The following is a 22283-nucleotide window of genomic DNA, read 5'->3' as shown; positions in this document are numbered from 1 at the left end:
AGAATGAAAATCTTTCTTCTGAAAGCCCCTGGGTTAGATTCTCAAGTATTTAGATGGTGACGCACTTTCTAATCTAATCTTCAAAGTCAGAGGCTGTGAGGTCACCAGATGATATCACAACAAGTGCAGCTGTGCCATGTTTTTGATCTATTTTTATTTTTTTTGAGCCCCCTTATAACTGAAATTAGTTATTGCCGGTAACTGTTGATCCACTAACCTACACACAGCTATAACTGATACACTTTGGTTGATGCTTTTGTTCTCACCCATGTCCCAGAGTTATCGTGTATCGTTTCTTAGATGGTGACCAAGAGTGAGTGCTAAACAAATGACACAAAACTGAAACCGTACAAAAGTAAAGTCCCTTACTTATCACAACTTAAAATCCACGGAACTAGAAACTGTTCTAGTTTAAATGTTTTAGAGATGTAGTCTAAAGTAAAGTTGCGACACTTTGCTGTCAAATATCTAAATATACTGAATTCTAAAAAATCTGCAACACTGTTTGAAATTTAAATAAATACAAAATGCGGTGACTTTGTAAATCTCATTAACTCATTTTTTTAATTCATCATAGAGCATAAAAAATATTAAATGTTTAAACAGACATTTTATTGATGCATGGAAAACATGAGCTCATTTTGAATTTGATGGCAACAACATCCCCTCTTCTGTCAACATCTGGAAGCGAGCAGAACAGCTACTGGGCTCTTTCTGGTTCTTGTCTGATATACGTAGGATCCTAGCTGCGTAAAAACTGGTGTTGCTCCAAATCATGCAGGACTCTTTATGCATAAAAGATTTCTCCAGTTTTTAGATGATATTATAGATAGCAAAGTCTTTAAATATTTCATCACCTATTTTAATTCTGCTCTTTTCAGTCCCATCACCTCAGATAAAGAAAATCAAAAACCCAGCCGATCAGTCTGCCTTTACAAACATCTGTCAAAAATGAATGAGTCTTTCTAAAGATCATACTGAACTCAAGGGTGATGCTCTAAGGCAACAAATCGGTGCAATTTCTCCCCTCCTAGATACTCTGCAATTGACTATTAGTCGTGTTACTGAAAAGTGGAAGCATTTAGGAACCACAGCAACTCAACCATGAAGTGGCAGACCACGCAAAGTCAAAGAGCACGGGTCTGCTGAGGACTGAGGTGCAAAAATCACAGAAAAGTCACCAACTCTCTGCTGACTCACTAACTGCAGAGCTCCAAACCTCCTGCGGCATCAGCAGAAGAGTTGTGCGCCGGGAACGTCAGGGCATGACGCAGCTCCTGTAGGTAATGTGCAAGAAGCCCAGTGCTGTCTGAAAAGGTGGGCAATACAAGTTCAGATGCACAGGATAAAATTATTTAATGAATTACTTTAAAAACAAAAACAAAAACTCAATTTCCCTGCTGTATGGTTCACATATATCATCTTTATCAAAAATAAAATGTCCAAATATGTCAAAAACAGAGACAACAGTTACCAGGGATGTACTTTTTTTTTTTTTTCTTTTACTATTAGTAAGCGGCATTGACATTTTGATGGAAAATTTAATTCACACAGAAACTAAAAATATGCCTGTGTAGTATGTGTCTATTTTTAGATTTGACTCTGATACTGGAGAAGACTCAAACTGCACCAATAGAGCGCTCAGGGTCGATTTCTAAACTTCATTAACTGACAAATACTTGCAAACAGGCAATAACAATAAGGCTAAGCATGCATTGAGCTCTCTTTTCAAAACCTTTAATCAAAAACTGCACAAGAAAGCAACATTTTATTGGCAGAAAAGAATATCAGTCTGACACATGTTCAGTTTTCTGGATTTGCAGGGCATGCGCTTTATTAAAGTGGAGGTTTTGAAAAGAACACAAGCTGGAAAAAAATGATCATGAGGAAGCAAACATTGGCAAAACATGACAGTGTGATGAGGAGGAAGTGAAAGGGGAGCTCGGGGGGAAAAAAAAGGAGAAAGTTTGTGACTTTTTAAACAAATTTAAAAACCTGGGGAAAAAAAACAAAACACTGTTCAGTTGAATGAAACCTGCTTGTTCAAGTGTCGGATTCACAGGGGATTCTGAAAAGTCAACAAGTGAAACAGTCGCCCAATCATAATTAAAGCCATGTTTTAAAATCAGTCACGTCCTCTTTAAACAGGCATCTGCGTGGAAATGTAAATAAGAAGCCAGTAAAGTACCCTTGTGCTGGTTGAACTGTAGCTGTAACCATGCGTTACTTTTTGTTTTGCTTTGTGTTTACCAGTAAAAGCACCTCAAAGGGGACTTAAAGTATGATGTAAATACCAACAGACATTTCAACACAATTTGACTTCAGTCCTTTATACTTTCTGTCTGTTTCTGTGGAAGTGTTTTTAATCTGTTGTTTCTTGTCAACTTACCAAAAAAAGACTAATAAAATTAGTCAAAATATTTTTAAGCATTTCTAAACTGAATTTAATTTCAAGTAATAGGCGCCACTTGTGCAACCTGAAAGGTCCATGAAACTCATTATTGCTTTGCTTTGGGTAAAAGTCTGTGGCACTGGTACACAATGTAAGTTACAACATGAAATCCACTGAATATCTTTATTACAGCATATTAATGTTTAAAAAAAAAGAAAAAAAGAGTGATATTAAAAGTTACATGTGTGCCACATAAAAATAAAGATTAACACTGCCTTCTAATCCTTAAGGAGATACATTAGTTATTTATACACTACAGCACTGTTCAGCAGTCTGTGGACAAACTGGAGAATGGCGGCTTTCATTTAAAATCCACAGGACCAATTGGAGCTCGAGGTCGGGGTGTCAAACATAAGGCCTGAGGACCATAATGGGCCCGGCAAAGACTTCAATGGACGGCTTTGGAAAAGATTGCATAGATTTGGAAATTTTAACTGTATTTTCATAAGTTTTGCAGCTTTTTTGACTCACACAGACCTCCCCCATTCATACCACACCAAAGCAGTTAAGTAACAGATTCCTGTTTTTACACTATCAACGGTAGAAATGTCCAAAAAAAAAAAAAAAAAAAACAGTGGGTCCACAGTTTAACAAAAGAGTAATTAACAAAACCTTTACGTTTTATAAATACAGGACAGTCTGGGCAACGTGCTACCACTTTTTCTGCAATTTTACACATTTATCATGTAGAAAAACCATCATGTAGTGTTGAATGTCAGGGATTAAATGTTTACTTAAATGTTTTTACTGGTCTGGTTCTTTTTTTTTTTTTTTTTTACTGGCCCACAGCATAAAATGAATTTGACATCCCCGATTTAGGTAACTTGATTAAAAAGGCTCTACTTGTAAAGTTTCTTTCTCCAGAGGGGGGACACAATATGTTGCTAAATAAGAAAAGCAAAATTAATTAACAAAATTCTGCAAAATAAAGGGTGCAGCGTTGTGATGCTAATGAATGAAAAGGGTTTAAATACATTTTTATATTATACAGATCCAATAAACACTCAGCCACACAAACAACTCTTCTTCACAGCCAGCGGTTCCTCTTATATTAAACTGCTCAGTAATTCTACATTTAATAGAATAGTGATGAATCATTTCCCGGGCACGGACAAAAAACAAACAAACAAACAAACAAACAAACAAACAAACAAACAAAAGCAGACCGCATTAAATGCAGCTCAAACTCCTTTTCCCTTTTCATTTTATACTCTTTTATAAAATCTTTGAGAAAAGAGTTTATGAGGAACTTTTAACTCGAGACGTCAATTGGATACAGCCGCTGATAGGAAAACGAACATTTCTCAGCTTATTCTCAGTTGCACTTTGCCCTAAAGGAGCAGGACCTTTGTATACATGTGTACGTCACATCCAGGAGTCCAAACTGTTCGGACGCAACTTTACTGATTTTTTTTTTTAAAGAAAAAAAAAAAGGAGAACAACCATCTTTCAGGGGAGCAGTTTTTGGGCATCTGTGTTTAGGCGTCAGCTCTACACTCTCTACATCTCTACCTGTGTTAACGTTGCGTATCATTTCTGTCTGCAGTCAGTTCTGCTGGCACAACAGCGCCCCCTTGTGTCTGAGCCGCTATCGTTTCCTGTCAGCTGAATCAGTCACTGCTTTAGGTCACGACACCGTGAGCTCAAGCGAAAACAACAGACTGTGCCCACGCTGTACACATACATGGAGTGTGTATATATTCATACCACAAAGGGAAAAGATCAGACTTTCCTCACCATGCTTCCCCCTCCCGCTTCAAGTGTTTTCCAGCCTGACTCATGGTTTTCCGTTGATGCAGGGGTTCTTGCTGCGGCTCAGCCAGGACGGCAGGAGGCTGCGTGGTCTGGGCGGCCGGGCGGAGGCCTGCGCGAGGCGGATCATTCGCGGCGAACGCCACACCTTGATGGTGGAGTCGTCGCTGGCGGACAGCAGCAGCTCCTGGTCGGCGGGGCTGAACGCCACCGAGTTCACCACATCGTCGTGTGCCAGACGCGCCAGACAGATGTTGTAGTGACGGTCCCAGATGTAGCCGTGCTTGTCCTCGGCTCCACTACAGGTGGGAGATTGGAGGGTAAGTCAGAGCGGTTACCGAGCGTTTGATTTAGTGTGTAAACATTTGCAGTGAATATCAATTAAAACTGACAAACACATGAATACGTTTACTTTACTTTGAAATAGATCAAGGTAGTCCCCTGTGAAGCTGGAGCTGTGTGTGGTTACGCAGCGCTTTTACCTCATCAATGTTTCAATCAAATAAATCGTGAATAGTGAGTTTAACAAAACTGTGTTATACATATTTCTATTAAACCACAGAGTTCAGAATTTGAGTTATTCAGACATAAACATACAATCACAGCCCACAAGCCCCTTAAAACAACAGCATATGATTATTAATATTTATCTATGAACACATTTTATTTCATTTATTTCATTTGTGTTTATCTACTGGGTGTTTTTGTCTTTTATTTATTCTTCTGTACACCACTTTGGTCCATGTGGTTGGTTTCAAGTGCTTTACAAATAAACCTGCTATAGTGTCGTGTAGTATGGTACAGTATGCGGTATCGTATTTCCCTAAAATGCAAAAGATCACCAGTTTGGGACTAGGAGGAGACACCAACCGAGTCTCAGTTGTGGGTTTCTATCTGGTGAGAAATCTGAAGCAAATCAAACTTGCTGATATATCGGCTGTGGATCTACATTTTGTCTTATAGTGATAATGGGTGTCACTTCACTGCATCTATGAACCTTTAGTCTACCTCTTTTCCTCCTGCCTGGCAACTCTTCAACATCTACTGTCCGTTATGCCCACCATCTCTCCTCCGTACATATCCAAACCAGCTCAATCCGAGCTGTCCCTCTATCCTTGTCACTCTCAACAAAAATCTTCACATGCCATGGGAAATATTTGTTTTTATATAAGTAGTGGGGGAATAATATGGACAGTAAGTGGAAAATCTCTTCATGACAGCACCCATCATACTGAACAGACTCTTCTCGGTTTCGAGGGAAGATTTTGTTTCTGCTTCATTATTTTCTTTTTGCTCAAACTCACGACTGACACGTCCTGAGTGTAAACCTCAACATCCGAAAGCAGCGTCTTCATTCAAACGAGCTGTCTGATTACTGTTTTAAATTATGACACACCCCTGTTACTAGAAATAACGTCATGTACAACTGACACACTGTGACGCACGGTGCCAAAACGAAAAAAGGGAATTTCTTACATACTGAGCAGTGAAATGGTGAGCACGTTTACACAACACTGCAGTATCGCTTCCTTTTCCGTTGCCCAGTGGAGAGTGTCTCAAGTTTGAAAAACTTCTGTGTCTGAGGAATAAAATAACAAACACACCTGGCAACAAAGTCTCTGCTGACGTCCAGGAAGATGAAGAAGCACTCATCGTTGGGTGTGAAAGCTCGATGAGCGCGCAGGCTTCTTCTCTCCTCTCTCAAACTCTTCAGGTCAATCACGTGCAGGTCGATCTCCTCGGCGATGGGGGGCGGAGACATGGGGTCTGAGATCACACATCCAGCTGGCCAAGCCCGGCTATTAACATACAGGTATCTGACCAATGACAGAGGAGAAGTGATGTTAAACTAAAAAGCTGATACAGGATCAAATAAGCTCAAATGTTTCTCATTTGATTACCTGTGGTCTGGAGAAAGGCCCATGCCAATGATGTGACCGTGGATATCAATAACATGATCCAGGGAATCAAAAAACTCGTCTGAACTTCGCTCTTCGCCGAGAACAGGACCCGAAGTGGTCATCTGTTCAGGCCTGATTCGCTTAATGCCTGGAAAGTGAAAAAGGAGTTTCCAGGTGAGAGAGGGCCGGCACAATTTTGAGAAAATATCGCAGCGTTGCTGAATAACTTTGTTACCTATCTGGTGAGGGGAGTATGTAAGGCTGCCGGTGGTGAAGAGTAAGTACGTTTTGTCTTCCTCCCCAGACTCGGACGGCTCAGTGAGGCTGGGGTCAGGGGGCTTCGTGTAGGCTCTGCCCATCAACTGAGCCACCTGGGTCTCAATCTCCAGCTCCTTCTGCCCCACGTTTTTTCGGCTCTGGGAGGAAGAAGGAAAGTGCAACAAAAGAAATTGAATTTAAAAAAAAATGAAAAAGCTAAAAAACAAAACAAAAGCCAAACAGATTCTTTACATGTATAACGTGCTCCAGTCCCGACATGGTCGGCTGAGGGAGACGAGGACTGGGGAGGCCGTGACTTCTCGCTCCCCTCTGGCACTCTTCCTCCTCTTCTTGCTCCTCTTCTTCCTCGCTACCGGATGTTGCCATGTCAAAGAGGAGAGGCTGGTGGTGGTGCTGCTGCTGCCCCTTCTGCCTTCGGGCCTGAGACTGAGCTTCATAGTCCAACAGCAAGTCCGGGTTATCGTGCCGCCGACAGTGGGCCACCATCACCGTGCGAATGGTGCTGGCGTTGATGTTCTGGATCTTGAAAAGGCGCTTGACCACATTGACGTTCTCCGATTCGATATCCTGTTGCAGGAAAGGAACATTTATTTTTTGTTTTTCCCCTGGAAACCCACCGCTGCACATGCTCACATATATTCATAACCACGAGCTGCTCGATTTTATTGAATTTGCTGAATATACGCAATATTTTAGAGATGTGCGAGTCTGTGCTCCAAAACAAGAGCAAACCCACAGAGCACTGCCATATTAAAATTAAATAGAAACAAACATGTTTACAGTCTGCTGCTTTGAAAAAAAGAAAACAAACCGAATTTCTCAGAGTTATTGAAAGAAACCAAATGGATTAATACCTCACCAACAGTCTTTGATACTGAAAAAGAAAAAGAACACCACCTTTCTACTAATGTGTGGATGCAATCTTTGTTTTCTCAGCTGTTGGGAGGTTTTTCCCCTCACGGTCATGTAAGCACCTACTTGATAACACACAAGATCCTGTTTTCTAGATCCTCCTCCTCACTTTCATAACCTGAGCCTTTAGTTTCTCTGCCCCAAAACTTTGGGATATGCCTACACTGGATCTCCGGACCATAAATCCCATGTATTCAGAACTGCATACTGTTCATTATGACATGGCCTTAGTCTACAATCTATTGATCAGTTTTTACAGTTTAGTGGTTTTATGTGTTTTATTATCATTTAAGCGTGTATATGTTTTTAATTTCCTGTCTTTGAGGGCTTTTCATGATCTCAAACGCATCTTACAATTAGTTGCTTTCTACCTGTGCAAACACACTCTAGTTAGACTCACATGTTGACAGTGAAAATAGGTTAAATCAGGGGAAACACACATTTTCCACTCGACTACACATATTGCTCATTTCCTCCTTTATGACAACTGCATGCCAGATTTCATAATAATAATATCAAGGCTACAGTCTACGGTCTCACCTGGAAGGCTTTATTGAGCCAGAGCACAGAGCAGGATGTCATGTTGCCTATCCAGTGCAGGTTTCCAGATATCAGGTGGGTCTCATTCAGCCAGCAGCCAAAGACATCATAGGGCTTGTTCCTGACCCGCGACAACAGCGTGTAATTTTCTGTAGCAACGCATCGAATGGGGAGAGCGTCACAGAGAACACATTAATGAACAAATTCAGCTTAGACTAGCACGTGACGTTTTAAATGACTTGTCAGTTCGATGAGTAACCCTGAGCATAACCTCATAGTTGGCGAGTTGGATAATGAAGTTGGGTGAAAGCTCTTACACCATAAAATGTGACCAAAAATGGCATTTAACATGGAAGTTCATTCAGAAATGTAATCATTAATCGCAAAATTAAAAAAAAGTATTTTTTCCTTCTTTGAGCCTGAACTATGTGAATCAAATCAAGCTATTTAATGGTATTTAATGATGTTCACGAGGTTTCAAAAGCAATTTGGAGTATTTCATGGTTCCTACCTAGACTGATGACAGCGATTTCTCCTGATGACGAGTGGTGTGGTCCCAGGTAGACACCCGAGACGAGCAGCAGGCTGTCATCAGCGTTGAACTGGGAGAACTGGGTGTAGCCCCAGTTAAACTGCCGCATGCTGGAGCTGTGCACCAAGGAGATATTACCATCTGGCCGCTCAGTGTCCCATAGCTGCACACAGGAAGAGAGAAGATGTGAGAGAATGTGCAGGATGGATACTGATAAGACTTTAGAGAAACCAACGCCACTATCGGTTTTGCTCACAGGGCTGAATATTTAGCAAGTCCCTCGTCTATTCTTGGTAATATTCTGTGAGAAATAAAAAATGGCCTATGCAAGCTTTCAGCATCACCATTTCTATAAAAACTTCTTAGAGCACGAAACTTTTTGACACTACTCATCATTTTCCTTGAACCACTGCAGTCACAGATGAGACTGATCACTGTTAGACAAATAAATAAAAACCAACATAATTTTTTTTCTAATTAATCACGACTCTACGAACAGTATTTTACCAAAAAATAGAAATATTTTGTCCCAGAAAGTTGACTCTGTTCATCTGGATGAAGCGTTTTCAGTGGGAAGCGCTGGATGATTGAGCAGGAATCATGACTAACTCTCCACTACACTTCTATTCGTCCTCTCAACACTGTATTTTTTTCTTTGCGTGATGATATTGAGTACTTCAGTTGTGCCATTGGTTGTCCACTAATTTTCGCGAGCACTGCTGCATACTTTGCACTTTATGGCCTGGAGTAATACTCACTATGTATTTGGACAGCAAGACATTGCTGCACAGGTAGTCAGACATTTTTCCCTTACTCTGTTTGCACTGTTTGTGCAAGTTGCCACTGATCTTGTGCAACAACCCCCCCAGATGAGTAAAATACCTAAAATTGAGTAAAAGTGTCCCCTTGTCCTCCATAGGCAATAAGAAACCTCAGCAGCATATCTTACCTTAACAGTACAGTCTTTTGAGCAGGAGGAGAAACGGTGACCCCGATGAGAGAAAGCCAGGTGAAGGACTTGGTCAGTGTGCTCTCTCAGAGTTTGAACCTCCACACAGGGGATGCAGTCAAACAGACGCTTGAACTCCCTGTACCACGATACAGCCGCTGCACACAGGCAGGTTTTGGAATTAATGAGAGAACATTTCAGCAGTAACTAAATGGCTCTCAGAAACAAATAAATAATAAAGATATTTACCAGGGTGCCGGGGTACCAAGCGGGGAATGCGGTAGTAGCTGTAGAACAGCTCCCTCCACAGGAACTCATCTCTGGAGACAGCCAGCCACTGTCGGCAGGTCAGACCAGCTCTCAGCACAGCATCATGGGGCAGACGCAGAAAGATCTCCAACACCAGGCTGTCCGGCAGAACTGGGCCACACTCCATCCTAACATCCTGAGTAACACGCACACAATGGGTATAGTATAGTGCTGTGCAAAGGTTTCAGGCACAAAGTATATAAGAGCCAACTTTTTATGAAGCTTTTTGGTTTTGTGTTTGAGCAGTCTGTGTCTGCATTCAGGTTAAAAAAAAAAATAAAAAAATCTGCTAGGATACCAAAATAGGGAACTCATTTGTGCATCTTGAAATCATCAAAACAGGAAGTCTTGTCTCAGATATCTCTGGCCCGGAAATATTGACCATTGTCTCCAGAGGGAAAATTTAGCTGATGGATTCCCGGACTGCTACATATTAGGTGATGATGATTAATTAGTCCCTGTTGTTCTTAGAAAAATTAGCAGCAATATTATATCTCAGAGTTTCATCTGAATATAAGCCATTCTCTGACTAATAGCAAAGAGGTTTTGGCCAGAGAAAAACCACAAGGACAATGATTAAAAAAATACATTTTTAAGCACTTTAAATGAGGTTTGTGGAGCATATCCCAAGAGGTAAGAGATGGGGTACACCCTCAACAGTCTACACGTCCGTAAAGTAAACTTAAAATATATTTTTGATCATTAAATGGTCAGAAATGGCAGGAAAATGTACAGAATTGCAACTTTATCTTGACCAATCATGCTTATCTATGTGGTCTAACTCCAAAAGCCCATTTTAAGCCAGGAAGGAAACTGGACAGTTTCTGTGAGCTTCTTTCAACTCCAAATTAAAGCTGTCCAAACAAATGTTTTTATGACTGCACATTTATAATCCTTTTTATGTTATCCATATGAGTATATTGCATTTTATATTCTATTTCCTGCATTTTGGTTGAGATTCAACCAAGGATAAAAAACCTCATTCACTGCTTTATAAAACACACAATGTAAAATAAAGACATCACTCAGGCTCCATGAGATTAACTCCTATTCTGACTCCAGTCAGTTGAGATATGACTGAAATTCTATTTTTATTATTTATTGCACGAGCTGTAAAGAACAAATACAGATCCAGCTTCTAGCATTAGCGTTTTCTGTTCATTTCAGCTCAATTATAATGAAAATTTCAGCTACACTTTTAAAATAAAATAACCAGTCAGGGTGCTGCATATTTTTGTGGCTCCACCATTAATGAGATTATCTGAAGCCAGACAGCTGTTGACAGCTGTTGCAGCGCAAAGACAGCGGCCCATTAAAGAGATCATCATGATGTCAGTGAACCTACGACCTGCCCTCTTCCTTAAAACCTGCTTTATTTGCAGAATTTTGAAAGGAAGGGAGAGCTGACATGTCGAGTCCTGTTCACAGCAGCTGGAACAGGGCCATGTTAGCGTGGCATTTCCTTACATCACAAAAGTGCAAAACAGAAAATTTTACGTGAACTGAGTTTTTAAAAATGTGATCGACACCCTCTCCAACTTTGGAGTAAACGTCCCCAGCTCTTCCGTGAGGGACCGTCGTGAAACGATGACCTAACATGGACATTTTATGTCGGGTACTATGTTTACAGTGAAATCAAACCAGTCTAGCCATCCTCCTCACAAACCGGACATCTGTAGAAATACCTTATAAGTAGTAAACGTTTGTATTTGTTTGCCAGTCTAAATTGGAAAAGAGTTTCGTTTTCAGCTACAACAGAAGACTATGTAGCTAGCTTTAAGCGAGCTAACTTATTAAGAGTGCAGCTAGCTGTTAGCTGACATTTGTTTTCAACTTTTAGCTGCGCCCGGCAACACTCAATATTGACTGCTAGCTGCTAATTTTACGACTAAAAGCTTTCATTGACTAATTTAAAGAGCCTCGCTTCATACAGGTTTAATGACACAACCCACCTGCTGGATCAGAGTATGTTGAAGAGAAAAATCCAACGGCTAGCCAGCGCTAAACGCTAGCCACAGAAAATGACAACAATCCTGCAGCAGCTACGAGGCGGACAGACGCTACTAATAGATGGCAGAATAATCGATACACACACAGAGGAACTTTAACGTATGCAGTCCGACAGAAGAGTTCGGAAAAATTGATTTAAAAGTCAAAAGTAAAGATAAAGAATAAATGTTGTGTCATGTTGCGATTACTAAAGCAACTCTATTTTATTTAACTGCATAATCGTTTTCTTCTTCTTTCAGCTTCTCCCTTTAGGGGTCGCCACAGCTGATCATCTGCATCACTCTAGTATCTTGTTATGTCACACCAAACCTCTGTGTGTTCTCCTTCTGTGGTCGTCCTCTTTTGTTTGGCAGCTTCATCATTAACATCCTCTGCACATGTCAGCCTTGTCTTTCTAATTGTGTCTCCAAACCACCCAACCTGAGCTGTCCCGCTGAGATACTCCTTTCTAATCTTAACATCTCAGGTCTCACTGTCATCTTGTAATCCTTTGCTTGCTGCTATCTATCAGTCACAAGTCAACCCTGACACTCGTCTCCACCCACCTCCACCTTGTCTGCACTTTTGTCTTCACCACTGTCTCCTGCTCATTCGCACACATGTATTCGGTTTTGCTTCGACTGACTTTTATTCCTCTTCTCTCCAGAGGATACCTTCACCTCTCCATGCTCTCTTCCATCTGCTGTGACCGTTCATCAACTCCTCAAAGTCCTCCTTCCACCTTCCTGACACACACTTTTCTCTCTTTCTATCTTTAATCACGCAAAGCTGCTGCTAATCCTTTCCAGCTCGATCCCTCTGTCTAACCAATCGATGCAAAATCTTTTGTCTCCTTCCTTAAGACATAAAAGTAACTTCAACAAAGTTAACTCGGCCTGTTCAGCATTTACACTTAGGATATTTTATGACTCATATCATCATCATCATCATCTCTAACTCTGAATTTGATATGTTTAGTTAGATGAGAGACAGAGAAGAAAACTCAGTTTCTGCCAATAGATATAACACTTTTTTTGGGTAGTTTTTTACTCTTGTTTATGTTTTTTTTTTATGTAAAGTGATGCAACACACACAAACAGACATACACAAATAATGTGATTGTTTTGATGAATGCAAAAAGAGAAATGCAAAAAGAAAACTCATAAAAGAAACTGTTCACTTTATTTCTCCAACCTCGTTTCAGCTCTAAGATTTCTGTTGACATGGTGACGTTGGATGGAAAATTGAGAAAAAGCTGATGGAAAACTTTTTTTCATATGTGTGTAAAAATATACACCACCCCTATATAAAGCCATTTTATTAGCATCAGTAAATTATCTCATTTTCTTTTCTTGCCCATGAAGTAAGCAGACAATGGAGAAATGAAGGGCAGTAACAGGAGTGGTGGCTCATGGTAAACTGACACCCCAGTTGTGTACTGATGCCTGTGTGACTGAAAAATAGCTGAGTCATTAGGTTGGCACTGTCGCTGCACATATAACACTGACTACTGACCAGCTACACAAGATCTGACACAAGACTGACCGGTGAAGAAAACACTGACGTGGAGCCATGCTGTGACTGATATGTTCTGGTAAGATTTTAAATTTCCCTAGATTTTTTCCTAAAGTTTTAAACATAAAGATTTATTAATGAATATATTTATTAATTAAATAATGTGAGTAATGCATTTATTTTTGTTTAGATAAGCAACATTTTCACCGCTGTTTTATGTTTTATTTTTTTTAATGAAATAAAGACGTAAAACATAGACATGCATCCTGGGTGAATGTGTTAATGGCATGTGTTACACCTGATAGGGATCAGTTTACCTGCTGCACCATTATCTCAGCAGAAGAGGCTAGGCTAATGCTGCAACAGATAACAGACAGATAAAGTTTCTGTCTTTATTTAGCGCTGCACAATGTGGCTGCCTGGGTCGTGTCTTGCTGTTGCTCCTCAGCAAAGGACGGGACATCATCAGGAGAGGCATACAAGTGTAAAGGTGTTCATCATTGGGTAACATGGTATCATTTCAGAACAATAATCTGCAGAGTTGTCCTAAACATGCTGTTACTTACCTCGTTGTCCAGGAAAGCAAGTGTGGACAGTGTCTGATGATGGAGCGACATCCAGTCAAAAGCCTTCCTAATTCCTTTCAGCGGTGCGGAGAGGAACGACAGCCACATTTTCTCCACCCGGACACCCTGCAAAGTGTTTAATCTCCGCTCTGGTCTGACTCTGTGTTGCTCTGTGCTTGTTATAATGATGACTTATCTAAAAACTCCTGTTTGGGAAGCTGGATAATGTCTGACAGCTGACAAATACAGCAGCATCAGTCAGGTCATCATGTCACATCATGACTTTAACCAATAAAGAGTTGTGCAGGATGTTTCATTTTGTATTTCTTGGTGTGTTTCCAGTAAAGTAGTGATTTCCAGTATTTGCCAAAAAAAAAAAAAAAAACGAAAAGAAAAGAAGAAAGACAATTGCTCGTACAAAGCGAGGCTGCAATCAGTTTTCAGTAAAGTGACTTTTATTTATCGAGCTAAAAAGTGTCACTGACATAAAAATTGTCTTTTTCTAGAGAGATCTGGCCAAGAGTGGGGCAGAAAATGCAACAAATATAAAATAACAGTCGTATAAAAATATCTGAAGTGGCCAAAAAGGACTGGACTGGTTATAATAGAGAGCACACAGGAGTTACAGTAACAGACAATCATATAACCCCTACAGTCTATTTACCAATATGAGCAAAGATAGCACATAAAAAACACACAAAATGACCTTTTTGTGAAACCATCTCTTCTCTCTAGTGTCTCTGGCGCCATCCTGTGGAAGAAACTACTGTTTCAGGCTGTAGGACTTGTTGGGGATCAGTCTGCTGAGCGTGCAGGATTATAAAAATATTTCCAAGGTTTATGAAAACACCATGGCAACACAGGAAATATGCACTGATCATAAAAACACGCCAACTACTTGTTAATGGGATTACACCAAATATGTTAAAGTATCCATGCCGGTCAGTACTTTAATACTGTACACTGCATATTAACTTTTTATTGTTAAAATTCAGCACCTCATCTTCTGGTAACTGACCACGATGAGGCAAATGATCAATAGTGGGTCATCGACAATCTTAAGGGACAACTTCCACTGGGGATTAAACACCAGGGGCTCTCCACCATTTGGTTTTAGAATTGAAGAAGCTTCTTGGCTGAGAGGTGAAACGTCTTCAAGAAACTGGAAGAACTCCAGTCGCTCCTTAGATGCCCATCTAACTACTTATAATAATTGTTATGATGCAAAGATTATTACAAGTCCAGGCCAAAAATGATGAGCCAATGAGCTAGAGAAGTATCTACGTTTTTGAACATTATGTTTCATCCCTTTTTGCCTCCATTTATATGTATTTAAAAAAAATCCACATGGGGAACAAACACTCCGAAACCCAGAGACACAGACACAGCCAAAAAAGCTTAATCCTGAGGCACATGCACCATTTCAGAAGAACAACTTCACTGATTTAATTCACTAAATTCTTCTCCTGCATGCTGACGATAGGGAGAGGACTCAAACCAATATCATTTATTCTATGTTTCTATTTTATAAGTTGACTTTCCTTTAAATATTTGGATCTGTTGTGGAAAGTAAAGAAAGAATCTAACCGTCCAGGGAAACATGATGCTTTTACATATGATAATAAAACTTGGGCATATGGTTAATGATGAACTAATGTATGAAAATAACTGAAACACCACCACATGCAATATCATATCATTTATTTAGAATAGAAGAAAGCACAAATGTATTTACATTCACATGTACAGTAGCATACAATTCCATTTTTTATATAATTACCTAACTCTCCAAAGTACCCAGTCTGTACAACGTTAAAGTGACTATTTTAGTTTACAGTGTGGAACAATGCAGCGGAAACCATGTACATCCCTTAGTTTCACATGACTGTACACATCTGTGATGGTACTTTACACCTGAGCTGGTGAGGATTTGATGCAAACATATCAATTAGATTTAAGGATTACGCACAGAATCACTGATAACAAATGATATAAAAACGAAATATGGGTTGTCTTTTCTCTCTTTCTTTCATCTTCCAAAACACAAAAATTAAAGCATGATTTCTGACAAAAAGAAACACGCAAAAACAAATTAGGCGAGAAATGCTTTCACCGTCACCTCGACTCGTGTTTTCCTTTCACTGAGCACCCTTTGCTCTAATCGGCTCTAATCTAAAGTGCAACGTCGTCCTGCCTGGCAGTCCTTCCAGTGTTTCCGTCATCATAGCACCATGGTTGGGATGTGGTGCACCAGGGGCATCTGGTGGGGTACGGCTGTCATTTGTGGGGGAGGAGGGGACACCTGGGAGGGCGCATCGGCTCCGGCAGCCACTGGTTTGTGCCGTGCGCTCTTCTGGTGCGCCCTGAGGCCCGCCAGCTGGGAGTACGCGCTCTGGCACACGTGGCACTTGTAGGGCCGCTCGCCGGTGTGCAGGCGCACGTGGTTGCGCAGAGTGGACGACTGGCTGAAGCGCCGGTTGCAGAAGCGACAGACGAAGGGCTTGTCCAGAGTGTGGATGCGCATGTGCGAGCGCAGGTTGCTGCGGGAGTTGAAGCCGCGGTGGCAGATGACGCAGCGCATCCGACCCGTGGATGAAGAGGGGGTGGCGGAGGAGGAGGAGGAGGAGGGGGAGCACGAGGAAGGGCCGTCACAGGGGTGGGAGTCATCTGGGGAGAAAAAAAGAGCAGGAGATGTTTGAAAACCTTTTCAGCTCGAGTTTCACGTGGTTACCGTGATTTTTTTTTTTAAAAAGTAGCTCCTTTTTCATTCACAGTGAAATAAAACCTGCTTCTCACCATTTCTGCCTTTCTTCTGGTGTTCTTCTTCGGTTCCGGGAACTCCAGGGATTCCCAGGAACGTGTTCTGAGTGTTTCCATACCAGACAAGCAGCTCTTGGTCTGGCGGGATGGTCTGAGAGGGAAAAGGCGAGATAAAAAAAAAAAAAAATCAGTTAGACATCGTGAAATTTCGATTAGTTGCTCTGTGAATGATGCAAATGACAAAGAAAGAAATCACGGGTTAAGTTCTTATTCTAGCCAGCAGGTGGCACCTGCATTTTACACGCTTAGAGGTATTTTAATGCCATGGGCATGTTACAGCTGCTATCTGGACTGAACCTAAGTGCGTCCTCACCTCCACGGCCTTGTAGAAGATGCTGCTGCCGATCTGCACCACCTCCAGGTTTTGCTCCTGCTCATTCCGGGCACACTTGATGTAAGTCATCCAGCTGCGCTGATCCTCCTGACTGGCATCGATGAAATAACGCACTGTGCCGTCTTCGTTGAACACCTGAGCGCACAAGGCAATAAAAAGCGGGAGAAATTTATAAAGAGTCCGACTGAGGAATTTGGATAACACGGGCCTCATCAGGCTGCGGGATGAACAAATGAAGTTAGAAGCTCACCTCCCACATGAGATTGTTGTTCTTGAATAGGTCCACGTGTTCAGGGGACAGGAGCCTCCCTGTGAAGGGGCCCATCTCGGTGCCGGCTTTGATCCAGGTCTTCGAGAAGATGCCCAGACCCTCACCGGGGATCGAGCTCTGGGCGATGATCACCTCACTGGGCAGCACCAGGCTGGACAGCTTCTGCACCTCTACGAATATAAAGAGGAAGAAACGTGAGAATGTTTTTTGTTTTGTTTGTTTGTTTTGTTGTGTTGTTTTTTTTTTATAAGGAAGTTAAAATACGGAGAGCGGCTGGTCAGTTTAGATGATACCGCGTAATCTTTGTGTCAGTTAAAGGGCATGGGAGCCAGATCACTGTGGTCGGGAGACGTTCAGCACCAAAGCTTTGCTGGAAAAAAGTCCTTAAAGCAGCAAATGAACTGGATCTTATTTTAGTCACGAAATATTAAGCTACACCTCATCCTCCGTTTAATTCGATTATCTGGCTGAATTGAAACTTTTTGTTGTGCAAAAGCCTCTCGGAAAGCATTTTCATCCGCAACAGAAAGGAGGGAGGAAAAAAGAAAATCGTGCTTCTTTAATGTCAAAATCAAAGATTTTTTTTATTACTTCGGCTGCCAAAAAAAAAAAAAAAAAAAAAAAAAAATCCCGTCCGAATAGGGGTTAAATGGTCCTCTATTGCGCAGGGTCCAACAATTTGTCATGCTTCAGATGTGATATTCATTAAAGTTTACTGGAAAAGAAACGGCTAATTCCAAATTCATTATCCTTTTAAGAACTTTGTAGCAATAAATTTGCACTGAATGAAACGCGGACTTGTTAAAAGCCTCAGGAATTTCTGCAACAAAAAAATGGAAAGGCGATTAGATGGTTGACATGCAATGAATAGCATTAGATTTAGCCTTCACGGTGCATTATGTGAGGAACAGCAAATCTTTTAAGGAGAGAGAAAGAGAAAGGCTCCGGAGCCCCATAGCTGCCAAGAGAGGAAAAGAGACTGTCCGGAGATTGATGAATGCAGGATAAAAAAAAAAAGAAAAAAAAGAAAAAGAAAAACCCGGGGACATCTTAAAGAAAGGAAACCTTTCACTCCGCGAGGTTTAAGTGGAAACTTTCCCAGGTCAAGCACAAAGTTAACCAAATGAATTTAATGCTCCGCGTCTTTCAGTTACACGCCTAACAAGCCTCCAGCGCGAGGTCTCGGAGCTGGGGAAGGGTTAACGCGTTAAATGGGTCGAAATAAAAGCAAAAAAAATGGGAGAAAACGTGGAAAGCAGCGAGGAGTCAGGGAAAGTTTAGGACGTAAGCACTGTAGAAGGCCAGTAACAGGTCCGTGTTTATAGCGATGAAAATAAATGAGAATTTTGAGAGAGAGAAAATCTATGGGGAAAAAAAATACAAAGTTTTATTGTCGGCTTTGATTAACGAAGAAAGATGATTTGATCAAATACTTCCAAAAATGTGTCCTACAGCCATAAAGCGCAAATCAAGGGGACCTTTTACGCACAACCTGGTGTAACGAAAACAAACCAAAATCTGCATTAAAAAAAACACAAACCCGCACTGCAGTGTGGGTAAACATTTGAATGAAATAGTAAAGCATCAGCAGCTCAGCCTACCTCCAGCAAAGGACTGAGCCAAGACTTCGGCGGTAAAGGCGGTCTTGGGGCTGCTGCCGGTGCTGCCCTGCCGCTCCTCCGCCAGGTGTTCGCCCAGCACGTTCCTCCACCTGCCGTACAGGAAACTGTGCAGGATGTCCGATGTGATCACGTCCGACAGCGAGCGACTGGGACACTTAAATCCAGATTTTAGAGCCAAAGCGTCGGCGGGTAGCACGGAGCCCATGTTGTAAGACGAGTAAAAAAAAAAACACAAAGAGCGAGGAGGAGAAAAATCAACCCAGAAATGATGATAAGTGAAGCTGCAGCGAGCGGAGGAGAAGAAGTGGACACACAGGGAGCTGCTCTTCAGTCCGCCCCTCTCTCTGCTCCAAACTGTGCGCAGTAAAGCTGCCCTGCCTGGTTGTGGGGGTCTCTTTATATAAGTGGCTAGTGTGACCCCTGTCTAATTACTTATTAATGACACACCCCTCACCGCGTGGACCTGCCTGCTGCACGGCAACAAACCAGCAGAGACATTAAAACCAACGGAGACAGAGGAGGGGAGAGTGAGGGGAGGCAGGGAGGGTGGGTCAGCGGAGGGGCAAACTTTACTTTGGTAATTATCCGCACATAAAGCTGCATATTAAATTAACACACATGCGCAAAGCCATTGTAGTCATGCATGTGAGATCGAAAAAGGCACACAAATAAAATAAAAAAAAAAACGCTTTAAATGCACACCTGTGCTGCCGGGGAAGGGGGGGGGGTGCTTCCGTGGATTTGTTGGGACTTTCTTAATGATGTATGTTTGATAAATAAGAATAAAGAAGGAGAAGGTGGTGTTAAAATGATGATGAAAAAGAACGAGAAGTTTCCCCTCATGCGTACAGAAGTGGGTCATTGCGTCTGGGAGTTGCTCGCCCATTTTTTTCTCATGCATTTCGTATTCATGTGGTGGTAATATTAATTTTTTTGTGAAGAGTTAGCGCGGGAATAACAAGAATGGAAACAAGCTCAACTTTAGGGTTTTCTTTCTTTCTTTCTTTCTTTCTTTCTTTTACAGCTTTGTTCGCATGCAAAAGAAATGCAAAGCTGCTTTGACGTGGTTCACTTTTTCAAGCCCTTGTTGAGGTAAGCGGTTTAATATTCATGGATGTTCGGATCCCCCTCCACCCCCACTCGGTATTGTGGCGACGTTTAGATGAGTATATATGGGCCCTTTTCTTCTCCATATAGTCGCAGTCCTCTGTGTTTTTTCCTCTCCTGCCTATTTTTCGGGCTTGATGGACTGGGGCTAAATGGGCAGTTTTTCCTTCTTTTCCAGCAGAGAGGACATCTTTATTCCATCCCTGGCTCACAGGTTTCCTATTCAGCTCCCCTCCAAGTAATGTCAGGGCCCTGAAAAGTGCTGCAAATCAATCTTTCATGGTGTTTTGAGGGCAATTTGACATCCATGCACTCCTCTTTTCAGTCCAACAACTACAAGGGGATTGTCCGGAAAAAAAAGTGGGCAACGTTGAGCTCTCTCTCTCCCTCTTTCTCTCTGGACGAATATGGACTATGGCGATGTAATGGCACAGAAGATATGGCAAGTAAATACAATAGCGGAGAGTTTTGTTGAGCTGCAGAGATAGTGAAAAGGCAAGGTGAGTGACAGGGCACGAAAAAAGATTACCGTGTACAGCTGCTTTTTATGAGCGGGCCCCTCCCACGTTTGTCTCCTTTTTCCCAGATGAAATTTCTCTGCTCTTTCAATAGGATTCTTTCTCATCTAGATTGATTTACATTTATAGCATTCATCGCACAAATCCGAGGTAAATGGCGGGGACGGGGGGGGTGGGCCGCTTCTTTATTAAAGAGGAATTAAATGAATTGAATTGGGGTAACGCATGGATTTGATTTGCTTATTTATGCATTAACCTGTGGCATTATGCGGAGCTGGTAAAGCCGCGGGCATGTCAGCAATGGCAAATCATCCCGCTTAGCCGTTCCATTGTAAAACAATTTAAGCCATTATTCTGTCCATTTAAAGCTTATCAATTTAATGTGGATGATTGACAATTATTGCACAAAGAATGTGGTAATTGATGGATTTCAAAGAGCTGCTGGGAAACCTATCAAAGGCGAGCGTTTGTTTGTGGGTAAATAGCGGAATTTTACGCGAATCGGAGGGGGTGAGAATGGAGAGATACACCCCTGAAGAAAAACAGGAGAAAACACGATTGGCTTTACACAAAAAAATGTCAGAGAATAAACTGAAAGTTACTCAATATTAAAAGATGCTTTCAAGAATTTGCTTGGAATTTTTTCCCCGTTATTGTTGCTCGTTAGAAATAAGAACGTAAATCACCGACACTTTACCCAAACATCCGCATGAATTTAACTGAGGCCTGCTTCAGCGACACACACACACGCGCACACACACACACACACTGCTGTCCAACCAGCAGGGAGAAAGGAGCGCAGAGCCTCCCGCGGGATCCTCCGCAGTGTCATTAAAAACAGATTAAGGTAGCTGCCACAGTGCGCCGGATCCTGGAGGCCGGCTCATCTGCTGCAAAGGTGAGAGAGGTGCAGCCCCCACCCCACCCCACACCCCTAAGAGCCTCTTTTTCTTCACCCCTCTCTCCCTCGGTTGCGGGACAGGACAGGGCACCTGCTGGATGTGGAGGTGTGTGTGTGTGGGTGTGTGTGGAGGCCCACCTTTACTTACAAAGCATGGAAACTAATTGAAACATTGTTTGGTTCGTCCTGCCCAGCACTGGCTGCGACGTGAAACTGCGAAATTATATCCATCTTCTTTTTCGATCAATCAGCAGAAACTGCAGTAATAATTAAAATGACACGACTTGATTTATCCCCTTAAATCTACTTCAGACTTCTAAAGAGAAAATGTACCCAAATTTAGTAGCAGCCGCAAAACTGCTAAGCTGTGGATAAAAGTCACACAGATCCAGTTTCTCTCATTAGTTTGGAGTGCGACAAACAAATACTGACAACTGTACTTTTACCTTTTAAAAATAATGAGTCTGAGACAAATTGATCGTTTTCTAAAATATTTTCAAATGAAACCGCACCAAATTGCACGCAGACGTAATAAAAACAAGTCGTACAGTCAGCTGAGTCGAAGTTGGCCTTTCCAATCAGTAATGCTCTTTTATACAAACAAGACCTGGACACAGAGCAGGGGGAAGAGGATAAAACAACCACTGCTGCCATTCCCCCATCTAACAGTGTTAAAAATATCCAATAATTCTGAAATGCGAAGGCTTTTTCATGCCGAGTAGACTATAATTACCTTATATTAAAATGTTATTCTGGAACGATATTCCTAATTATTTCTACATAGCTATATTTGAGGTAAAATGGCAAAAAGAAAATTGAATTATAATGAAAATATTCAGTTATGATTGGGTAGGAAAAAAAATCTAGGAATTTAAGAGTGATTCGGGCTCAGGTGATGTAAGATAAATGCAGAATGATGCATCTAATTTTAGACACTCTGCAGAGTGTTTATGAAATTATAGATCATTTTGCTGTTTACAAGCTAAGTGAGGTGGAACAATAGAGGCCTCAAAA

General features: G+C 41.5%; 2 protein-coding genes and 1 long non-coding RNA gene across 4 annotated transcripts; 1 reads left to right on the top strand and 2 right to left on the bottom strand.

The window, feature by feature from the left end:
- Nucleotides 1-1802: 1802 nt before the first annotated feature.
- Nucleotides 1803-12355, bottom strand: fbxw5 (F-box and WD repeat domain containing 5). Of its 2 annotated transcripts, none has more exons than XM_040053360.1 (10): nt 12182-12355; nt 9567-9762; nt 9318-9475; nt 8348-8531; nt 7837-7985; nt 6616-6951; nt 6341-6521; nt 6106-6253; nt 5809-6021; nt 1803-4503 (listed from the first exon to the last, which is right to left on the bottom strand). In XM_040053360.1, exons 2-10 carry the CDS (start codon nt 9751-9753, stop codon nt 4230-4232), a joined length of 1830 nt encoding a protein of 609 aa, XP_039909294.1. In that variant the 5' UTR covers nt 9754-9762; nt 12182-12355; the 3' UTR covers nt 1803-4229. The 2 variants fall into 2 exon arrangements, with proteins under 2 accessions (XP_039909294.1, XP_039909293.1); XM_040053359.1 differs by lacking the exon at nt 12182-12355 and adding an exon at nt 11579-11709.
- Nucleotides 12356-12737: 382 nt separating this feature from the next.
- LOC120747471 lies at nt 12738-14008 on the top strand. The gene is made up of 3 exons (XR_005699132.1): nt 12738-13209; nt 13531-13620; nt 13709-14008. It is a non-coding gene; the product is annotated as an uncharacterized LOC120747471 (long non-coding RNA).
- A 1185-nt stretch (nt 14009-15193) lies between these two features.
- Nucleotides 15194-19089, bottom strand: LOC120714531 (PR domain zinc finger protein 12-like). Its single transcript, XM_040000794.1, has 5 exons — nt 18723-19089; nt 17101-17291; nt 16830-16985; nt 16493-16607; nt 15194-16363 (listed from the first exon to the last, which is right to left on the bottom strand). The coding sequence occupies exons 1-5, from the start codon at nt 18946-18948 to the stop codon at nt 15918-15920; spliced, it is 1134 nt and encodes a 377-aa protein (XP_039856728.1). The 5' UTR covers nt 18949-19089; the 3' UTR covers nt 15194-15917.
- Between the last annotated feature and the right edge of the window lie 3194 nt (nt 19090-22283).

Source organism: Simochromis diagramma, unplaced genomic scaffold (genome assembly GCF_900408965.1).
Source record: "Simochromis diagramma unplaced genomic scaffold, fSimDia1.1 OVJJ01000596.1, whole genome shotgun sequence".
In the NCBI taxonomy this organism is placed as follows: Eukaryota; Metazoa; Chordata; class Actinopteri; order Cichliformes; family Cichlidae; genus Simochromis; species Simochromis diagramma.
The sequence above is the reverse complement of the archived record's forward strand: the minus strand, read 5'-3'. Positions and strand labels throughout refer to the sequence as shown.

Bases quoted from the DNA above. Each gene is read 5' to 3' on its own strand.
- fbxw5 (XM_040053360.1), bottom strand. From the start codon at position 9,753: ATGGAGTGTGGCCCAGTTCTGCCGGACAGCCTGGTGTTGGAGATCTTT. The intron at 9,476-9,566 runs GTAAATATCTTT...GCCTGTGTGCAG, and splicing joins CTTGGTACCCCGGCACCCTG to CGGCTGTATCGTGGTACAGG. The intron at 6,522-6,615 runs GTAAAGAATCTG...TCTTCCTCCCAG, and splicing joins GACTGGAGCACGTTATACAT to AGCCGAAAAAACGTGGGGCA.
- LOC120714531 (XM_040000794.1), bottom strand. From the start codon at position 18,948: ATGGGCTCCGTGCTACCCGCCGACGCTTTGGCTCTAAAATCTGGATTT. The intron at 16,986-17,100 runs GTGAGCTTCTAA...TTGTGCGCTCAG, and splicing joins ACAACAATCTCATGTGGGAG to GTGTTCAACGAAGACGGCAC. The intron at 16,608-16,829 runs GTGAGGACGCAC...TTTCCCTCTCAG, and splicing joins TCTTCTACAAGGCCGTGGAG to ACCATCCCGCCAGACCAAGA.